Raw genomic sequence first — 9,740 nt, 5'->3', positions numbered from 1 at the left:
CACACACACACACACACACACACACACACACACACACACACACACACACACACACACCGAGAACCGCCCGCTCAAAAGTGTGCTGCATCTCCAGGCCGGTCCACAGCCGGGTTCACCTCCGCCCAGGCTGCTTTCCACCCCGGCTTCAGTTCAGGGGGTGCGGCGGCGTCACGTGACCCGGCAGCCCGGCCAATCAGCGAAGCCCCTCGGAGTTTTCAAATCTGCTGCAGGTCCAACGTCTGCTCCTCGCTTACTGGTCCTCTGGTCATGGATGGTGCCTGGGCCTGACAGACTCTGGGCTCAGAGGGCGGCATGGAGAATCGGGGTGTGCCTCCTGGACCTTACCGGGCCACCAAATTGGTAAGTCAGCGCGAGAACGACGAGATTTGCTGGCTTAACTGGGGGCTGTTATGTGCAGTGGAGTCGGAACGAACACATAAGTGACTTTTCAGCGGGTTCTCCGGGAGGAAGTTGCACATCTTTCTCCCACAGAATAACTGGTGGATTCGAACTGGCTGCATTTTGCGTTTATCATTTTACCCTGCTTCGGAGGATGGGTCCCAGAGGCCCTAGAAGGAAAAATCAAAAGCCAAAACTACAGCCTTCCAGCTGATTCTGACTCATGGCGACCCACAGTGCAGAGTAGACCTGCCCCATCATTTTTCCACGATAGTAGTAAGTCTTTGTGGAAACAAGCTGCCCCAGTCTCCCCGCAGAGCAACTGGTGCTGCAAGCAACAGCATTTGGGTTAGCAGCTGAGTGCTAAACTGCGGCATCACCAAGCTTCCCTGAGGCAAAAAAGAAGAGAATAAATCGCTTTATAAAACCCTGAAGCTGACCCTGCTGGGGTTCTATGTCCAAAGGAAATACCCCTCCCTACCAAGGCTGCTTCATACTATCATAACACTATACTGTGTTAGAATTTGGAATGAGTTTCTATGCCGTTTAAACTCAAACTGGAGACAGGCCCTAATGGGACAGCTTCTTTGAACTGAGCACAGGATACATAGATTGGTCTTGGCTAAATAGCACTTGTTGTTATTGTTGATTGCCTTGAATCAAGCACGATTCATAGCGATCTTATGGACAAAAGGTCTGAAGCCCCTCTCCAACTACTGACATATATCAAAGTTCATAGAGTTTCTGAGGCATGTTTTTTAGGAAGTGGGTGCCACTCCTGTTTTTAAAAGACGAAAGGATTTTGAAGTACCTATCAGTAAGCATTGTCGGTGGTCACTGGACATGTATTATTTCACAAAATAATACTATATGGTTTAAGGGTAGGGAAGGTATGCATCTAGGTTTTATCCTTTCTCTATGCCTATTTAATCTTTATGCTGAGCAAATTATTCCAGAAGCTGGACTCTCTGGAGAAAAATGCGGCCTCAGAACAGGAGGAAGAATTCTCAATAATTTGCGTTGTGTGCATGACACAACCCTGCTTCCTAAAAGTCAGGAACACTTGAAGCACTTGCTGTAGAAAGTTAGACACTGCATCCTTCACTACAGATTGCACTTCAACATGAGAAAACAGAAATCCTCACCACTGGATTGATAGGCAGCCTCATGATAAATGGCAAAAAAGATTAAAACTGTCAGTGATTTTATTTTATGTGGATTCACAAACAATATAATTGGCTCCAGCAATCAAGAGATCGGGGGATGTATTGCACTGGGCAAGTGCTATCAGAGACCTCTCCAAATTATTTTAAAAGCAGTGATGTCCGTTTGTGGACCAAGGTGCACCTGATTCAGGCCATGGTCTTTTCAGTCACTTACTGTGCATTTGAGAGCAGGTCAATGAATAGGAGTGACAACAGAATTTGATTTGTGGTGCTGTAGATGAATACTGAATTTCCCAACTACTGTCAAGAAAACAAATGTGTCTTGGAGAAGTTGCAGCCAGAGTGTGTTCCTGGGAGGCAAAGATTTTAAAGCTTTGTCTCACATACTTTTGGCATGTTGCTTGGAGAGGCTGTTCTTTGGAGAAGGGACATCATGCTTGGAAAGGTGTTGGGACACTGACTGCAGCAATGAGCTTGAGTGTCTAAGAGAATTTGTGGATGGCACAGGATAGGCCAGGGTTCAGATCTGTTTTTCATAGGGTCGCTATGAGTCAACTCGAGGGCACCAAACAACAGCAGAGTGTTTTGTGCATTTAAAAGGAAACCTGATTGCACAAGTGACTAAGCCCTCACTTTAGTCCCCTGGGCAAGATGTCAAGATAGAAGAATCTACTTATGATTTACAGCCTTACAAACCTCAAGGAGTGGTTCTACTCTATGTTACTCCTGTAAGATTTGATTCTACTTGATCTTACCCCTTACTATGACTTGGATCCTATCAGAGAATATCCTTAGTGACCTTATATTTATTAGCCCCTCATTACTTTCAGTGGGAGAGGTAGTGTAGGGAGGACTTGAAGGTTGCACAGTTTCTGATGGTTTCAAGCCACCAGTAGCATGAAGGGAGAAGATGAGCAGTCTCTTCCCGTTAATATTTACAGTTATGGGAAACCTGACAGAGAACCACTTGGAGTTGTAACTGACTCAACAACCGTGACTTTGGTTTTGAGTTGTGTTTTACTTGCATGGAAATTGCAGCTCATTCACAAAAGTTAGCTGATTTTCCTGAAGCTACATACGCAGTAAATGGAAAGGTTGGGAGGATTCAGGTCTTCTTGTTATAGTGTTCTCTATCTGAATTCTCCTGCTCAAGATAATTTAGAACTGGAAAGAATGATAATCAGGTCACATTATTTTTAAAATATATTGAATTAGATAAAAGTAGAATTAAAAAACCTATGGTTGTGTAACAATCCCCACTCATGGCAACCCTCCAACTCCATTGAGTTCTTCAAGCTGTAAATCTTAAAATGACTGCCTCAGCTTTTTGGGAACAGCTGGTGGATTAGAACTGTCAGCCTTTCAGTTTGCAGCCTTAAATTTAACCTATACCACCATAACTTTCCAAAGTAGAAATTGTTTTTATCTTACAAGACTATTAGGTACTTTCCTTAAATGTCCTATTATGTACTGTTGTTAAGTGTCACTGTATGACTACAACTTGTAATGACCTAGTGAAAAACAGATTGAAATTTAGTCCTTCACCATCCTCACAATTGTTGCTGTGTTTGAACTCATTGCTACAATTACTGTGTCAATCCGTCTGTGTGAGATTCTTCCTCTGTCATTGACATTCCACTTTTATAAACATGATAACCTCCTTCCAGGACTACCCTGCCCTGAAAATATGGCCAGAGTATGTGAGACACAGTCTCAGCATCCTTGCTTGAATGTAGCACTCTGGCTATTCTTTTTTCAAGATGTTGTTGTTGTTGTTATTGTTATTGTTATTGTTATGTGCTGTTGAGTCGCTTGCAACTTATAGCAACCCTATGTACAACAGCCCTAGACCCTGCCAATCTTATTGTCTCCGACACACCTATCCCTGTTACCCCAGTGACTGGATCAATCCATCTCATAGAGGGTCTTTCTTTCCTGTGCTGTCCCTCCACCCTCCCAAACATGACATCCCTCTCCAAGGAGTGATTACATGTCCAAAATATGTCAGATGCAGCTTCAGAATCCTTGCCTCTAAGGAGCAGCCTGGCTTCACCCTCTCCAGGATGAACTTGTTTGTTCTCCTAGCAATCCATGCTATCTTCAATACTCTTCTCCAGGACCACAGCTCAAAGACATCAACTCTCCTTCTATCATCCCTAGTCATTGTCCAGCTCTCTGACGCATAGCAAGTAGTTGCAGAGACCATGGCCTTTGATCATGTGCACCTTAGTCTCCAGACTGACATCGTTGCTCCTCAGTACCTTGGAGAGGTCTCTGATAGTAAACTTTTGCAATGCAAACCATCTTTTAATTTTCTGGCTGCTGAAATCAAGAATGTTGATTGTAGAGCCAAGCAAACTGAAGCTGTCAACAATCTTAATCTCTTCACCATCCATACTGATGCTGGCAATTGGCCCAGTGGTAAGAATCTTTGTTTTCTTGATGTTGAGCTTCAATCCATACTGAAGGCTTCAGTTCTTGATCCTTTGCAGCAAGTGCTTCAGGTTCTCCTCAATTTCAGCAAGCATAGATTTGTTTATACTTTATTCTGACCCATAGGCACATGATTCAAATCCATCAGCTATTCAGAGAAAAGGTGGGCAATCTCCTGAAAGCCCGCTGTAGCATCAGCTATCAGTTGGCTCCTATTCAATGATATGTAATAGCAACATTACATTAAAACATAACAGCACTCAAATTATTAAAATAAAATAAATTTCGCTGTATGAAACTTTACATATCACAATTAAGATTACTACGTTTTTTAAGGTTTCTATGGTGTGATTTCAAATCATCAAGAGGTTTCACTTTTTCCTGTTTAATCATTTGCTCTTATTTTTGCAGTGGAATGAAGTCACCACATCTTTTCGGGTAGGAATGCCTCTCAGGAAACATAGGCAGCACTTTAAAAAATACGGCAGTTGTTTCACAGCAGTTGAAGCAGTGGACTGGCTTTATGATCTATTAAGAAATAATAGTAATTTTGGTCCTGAAGTTACAAGGCAGCAGACTATCCAGCTGCTGAGAAAGTTTCTCAAGAATCATGTAATTGAAGATATCAAGGGCAGGTGGGGATCAGAAAACCTTGATGACAACAATCAGCTATTCAGGTACTGAACTCATATATAACTACAAAACTGAATTTCAGTAAGGACTAATTTCCACTTCTATTATATTTTTACAACAGCTTCTTCAAAAGTAATACTTTCTCTAGAAAACTGTCACTGTTCTTAGTTCAATTAAAACCATTAAAAAGAGTAAATTGCTATCAAATTCATAATTTTAAATTGTGAACTAGACATATAAAACAAGGAAATGGATAAAGTGAGAAATAATTATTATCATCTTTAATTTCTTATCACACATTGAGGACTGGTTATTCCCAGTTATTGATGTGTGTCAGTCATCACGTTGGAACCAACACATAGCTGACCCTCCAACAGTTGCCCACAGACTCTAAGTTGCACAGGAGGAGACTGCCCATTTTTCTCTTGCAAAGCAGTTAATGGATTTGAACTGTATGCCTTTGGTTTGACAGTGAAACTCCTTACCACTAAGCCACTAGAGCTCCCTTTTTACTGGTTATTAGTGTCCTGGATTCTAGATTTGCAAGGACAAACAGACCAGTCTTTGCCACATATAATCTAATACAACCTAAGAAATCTTTAAATCAGGTAAGTCAATCAAGCTTTCTTTAATTAATAGGAAAAAAAACCTGTGTTACAGGGTCTAGAGAATATTATTAAGCCACTATTATGTACCAGACATTACAATAAATAATTTAGAAATTATTTTTTTAAATTTAACCCCTAGCCTAGCCAAACAGCAAAGATATGAACCCTTTTTAATAGATGAGGAACTGAGGCCATACCTCAACCAATCTTGTTCCCTTTGTCTAAAATATTCTTACACATTTGTCAGATTGGTGTATTTATACACTTTTTTCTCTTCCCGCCCCCTTCATCACAGCTCCAAAGTGCAGCCTCCTGCACATCATTCCTGATTCCTTTGGGCCAGTCAGTGTATCTGCTTTTTCTCTCACATGCATCATCCATGAAACTTAGTTTTTCAATTCTATTTTCTTTACTTAATTTTTTCTATAGCATCACCGCTTTTTAAATGAAATGTCTTGGAAATGGATTCTTGCCTTTGTGTCGTAGAAAAGATTTCTGTTATATAGATATCATATTATATTTATATTATATTATTATATATATTATAGATAAACTATAATAGCAAGTGCAAATAATCCCTTTTGCATAACACTCTACATTATAGTTGTACTGTCTTAACTATTTCTCAGTCATTTTTGTCTGTTCCTCTGCTGCTGCACTAGTGGTCCACTGGGAGTTGTGCTGCTAAGCCTGAAGACCTTGTTTCTGGTTCCAGGAGGAGCCAGGGAGAAAGATGGGCAGTCCCCTCCTTGCTATTTACAGCCTTGGAAAACCAATGGAGGGTCAGCTATGATTTGAGTCTGAATCAACAGCAATGAGAAAGTGCTATGACTAGACTTGCCCCATTTCATTTCTGTCTTTAAATAAGCTCATATCATATCTTCATCTACTTTTCTTATGATTTCCAAATGTTCAACCCAAAAACCTCTCCTACTAATTGAATACTTGAAATTATTACATAGAAAATTATCTTATCCTAACCTAAATCATAGCATCTATTCCCCCTCCTAGTGGGCGATACAGTCTTCCTTCCTTTAATTTTTTTCTTCGATTTAAGTATAATTGTCGAATCATTTAGATTCTATTATAAAAATTACATAATTATTCTCTAATGTGTCTATGTTTCTATCTGCTGGGAATGTTCTTTAACTCCTTTATTCTTTATTACTTGAATTTCTGCAATTATGCCTCAACTTAATTTCTGACTTTTGTCTTTTACAATATTAATAAATCCATAAAGTACCTCATCTAGAAATAAAGCTTACCAAAAATGTGCTCCAGAGCTCACTAAGAAAAATTATCAATTATTGAAAGGAATAAATAGAAAAAGATGTTCTGATTATGAATGAGAAGACTTAGTATCATAGGTAAATGAATTCTTCCCAAATTATTCATTCACAAAACAAATGGTAAAAGAAACTTTATTCACTAAATATGTTAAGTTAATCAGGTAGACTACAGCTAGACCTTAAACTTTGGCACAAAAATAAATTATAAATAGATTAAATACCAAAATGTAAAAACTAAAATTATTAAGTGAAATAATTTAGGACATTGGGATAAAAAAAAGTTAGGAGGTTATAGAAAGTATAAGTGTAAATTTAATGTTTGATTATGCTATTATAAAATGAAAAAACACCCAGCTGTGAATACTTATGTATATTAGAAGTATAAAAATGTGAGCAAGAAGGAAGTCCATTTTATGTTACTAATTTATCACATGCAAGTAAGATTCTGCTGAAAATTGTCTAAAAATGACTGGAGCTATACATCAACAGAGAACTGCCAGAAGTGCAAGCTGAGTTTAAAAGAGGCTATTGTACTAGGGATATTATAGCTAATGTTAGATGGATTTTGGCTGAAAGCAGAGAGTACCAGAGGAATGTCTGCCTGTGTTTCATTGACTATGCAAAGGCATTTGACTTTGTTGTGGATCACAACAAACTATGGCTGATTCTGAGAAGAATAGGAATTCCAGAACATTTGATTGTGCTTGAAACCTATACCAGGAGGCAGCCATCAGAACAGAGCAAGGAGACACTACATGGTTCAGAATAGGGTAGAGTATACACCAGGGATGTATTCTGTCTCCATACCTTTTCAGTCTAGATGTAGAACAGATCATCAGAGGGGCTGGGCTATATGAGGAGGAATATCACATCAGGATTGGAGGAAGATTCATCAACAACCTGCGTTATACAGATGACACAACCTTGATTGCTAGAACTGAGGAGGACCTGAAGCACTTGCTGCAGAAGATCAAGGACCACAGCCTTCAATATGGATTGAAGTTCAATATCAAGAAAATAAAGATTCTCACCATTTGGCCAATTGGCAGCATCATGATGGATGGTGAAGAGTTTGAGATTATTAACAGCTTTAGTTTGCTTGGCTCCACAATCAGCACAGCAGCCAAGAAATCAAGAGACACATTGCATCAGGGAAAGTCAGCTGTCAGGACCTCTCCAGAGTCCTGAAGAGCAATTATGTCAGTCTGAAGACTAAAGCGCACCTGATCCAGGCCATAGGCTTTGCAGTTACCTACTATGCGTCAAAGAGCTGGTCTGTGACTAGGAAGGATAGAAAGAGAATTGATGCCTTTGAGTGGTGGTGCTCTAGAATGTTGAATATACCATGGACTACCAGGAAAACAAGCAGGTTCGTCTTATAGAAGGTGATGCCAGCCTGCTCCTTGGATGCAAGGATTCTGAGGCTTCATCTGATGTACTTTGGACATGGTGTAAGGAGGGCCCAGTCCTTGGAGAGGGCCATCATGCTTGGATGGTGGGGGGATGGGAAAAGAGGGAGGACGTTGAGGAAATGGATTGATACAATGACTGGAGCAATGAGGGCAGGTGTGTTGGAGATAGTAAAGTTGGCACAAGATAGAGCAGGTTTCAGGGCTATTATACATAGTGCTGCTTTGAGTTGCAAGCCACTCGATGACACATAACAACAACAATTTACCTTAAAGAAGAAAGTGAAATTAAATAAAGAATACCCTAGGTACTTGAATCTGTATTTTTCTTTCATTAAAATAGATAACATGAACACTATGACAAAATATTAACAGTTGCACTGGTTGATGATGATCTGTAGTCTTTACACTTTTGTCGATGAAATGAATGAAGAAAGCAAAGAGCAGCATAATCTGTGGAGCAATACAGACCAAGGCCTAGAAATGAAAACAATCACAGTCAAACAAAGAGCAGGAAACATGCAAATTAAATAGTTCATGAAGGGAATTCAGAAAGTAGCATTCTAAAGGCATTTTGTGCAAAAGGACTCTCCAAGACAATTAATCCTAATAATTTTGAGGTGTTCAGAGATAAAGGCTCCTTAATGGTGCAGTGATTAAGTGCTTGGTTTAGAGATACTCCTAGAAGGATTGTAGCCCAGGAAACCTTGTGGTATGAGGTCACTGTGACTCAAAATGCACTTGGCAACACTTAACCACAAATAATCTGGAAATAAAGTTAACAATTTGTAAAACGTACTAAAAAAACCATTTAGAAAGTTTTAATGGGAAACTTACTTGCTATCTGCACTCCTTGATAATATAAATCAAATTCTTTCTGTGATTTTTGATAATTTTTTTCTAAAGGATTATTTCTGTTCTCCCATTGTTTTATTGCATATTATTTTTAAACTAGATTTCCTGCAACTTCTCCACTTAAAACTCTCCCACGGAGGCATCCAGAATTGAGAAACGTCAACCTAGAGAACTTTTCCAAAGATAAAGATGTTTTTAAATTACGAAACTTAACGCGTAGAACTCCAAAAAATCATGGATTACATTCCTCAAAGGTAAAACGTTCTTTACTATTCACTGGGAAGACCCTCAACAAAATGAATTGGCACAGTTATTTTAACAATGGGCTTGAGCATACCAGTGATGGTGAAAATGGCACAAGACAGGGCAGGCTTCATATTTGTTGTTCATAATGTCAGTGTGAGTTATAGCTGATTCAGTGCCACCTAAGAACATTTAAATATGAGTACCATTCAACCAGTGTGGTTGAAGACATGCTGTCAAATAGGCTTTAACTCAGTATACAACAGGATGAAACTCCACCTGATTTGCCACATACTCTTTACCTCTGCTGTGTTCAAGTCTATGTTGCAATCTCCATGAGAGTCTTTCTTTCACTGATCTACAGACACCTCTGATAATATGCCCTAGGTATTATTTTATTATGTTATGAGGTGCCATCGAGTATGACTGAGAGCAATCCTATAAATAATGGAACTGAACCAGTCATCCTGTGCCATCCTCACAGAGTTTGGTGAAGCTTCCTGATTAAAACAAGCTTGGAAGCAGGAGTGGCATCCATTTCTGACATAGCTTGCCTCTCTGGAAACTATGAACTTGGAGAAATGATGATAGTTATACAATTGTTCAGGTCTTTCATTTATAGGGTCGCTGAGTTGTCTACACCTCGACGGCACCTAATAACAACAACATGTAAGCAATAATTTTTTTAAAAAATAAGTGATTATT

At 39.4% G+C, this 9,740-nt stretch overlaps 1 protein-coding gene across 2 annotated transcripts in view; it reads left to right on the top strand.

Annotated features, from left to right (window-relative positions):
• Nucleotides 1-312: 312 nt before the first annotated feature.
• Nucleotides 313-9,740, top strand: part of DEPDC1 (DEP domain containing 1) — a 28,916-nt gene continuing 19,488 nt past the window's right edge. For both annotated transcript variants that reach the window (XM_006879788.1, XM_006879789.1), the window contains exons 1-3: nt 313-360; nt 4,410-4,675; nt 8,893-9,046. In XM_006879788.1, coding sequence (XP_006879850.1) covers nt 313-360; nt 4,410-4,675; nt 8,893-9,046 — 468 coding nt within the window. The remainder of the gene's footprint in view (nt 361-4,409; nt 4,676-8,892; nt 9,047-9,740) is intronic.

The sequence above is a fragment of the Elephantulus edwardii genome, unplaced genomic scaffold, assembly GCF_000299155.1.
Source record: "Elephantulus edwardii isolate Elephantulus edwardi_28Jun2011 unplaced genomic scaffold, EleEdw1.0 scaffold00005, whole genome shotgun sequence".
Taxonomy (NCBI): Eukaryota; Metazoa; Chordata; class Mammalia; order Macroscelidea; family Macroscelididae; genus Elephantulus; species Elephantulus edwardii.
The sequence above is the reverse complement of the archived record's forward strand: the minus strand, read 5'-3'. Positions and strand labels throughout refer to the sequence as shown.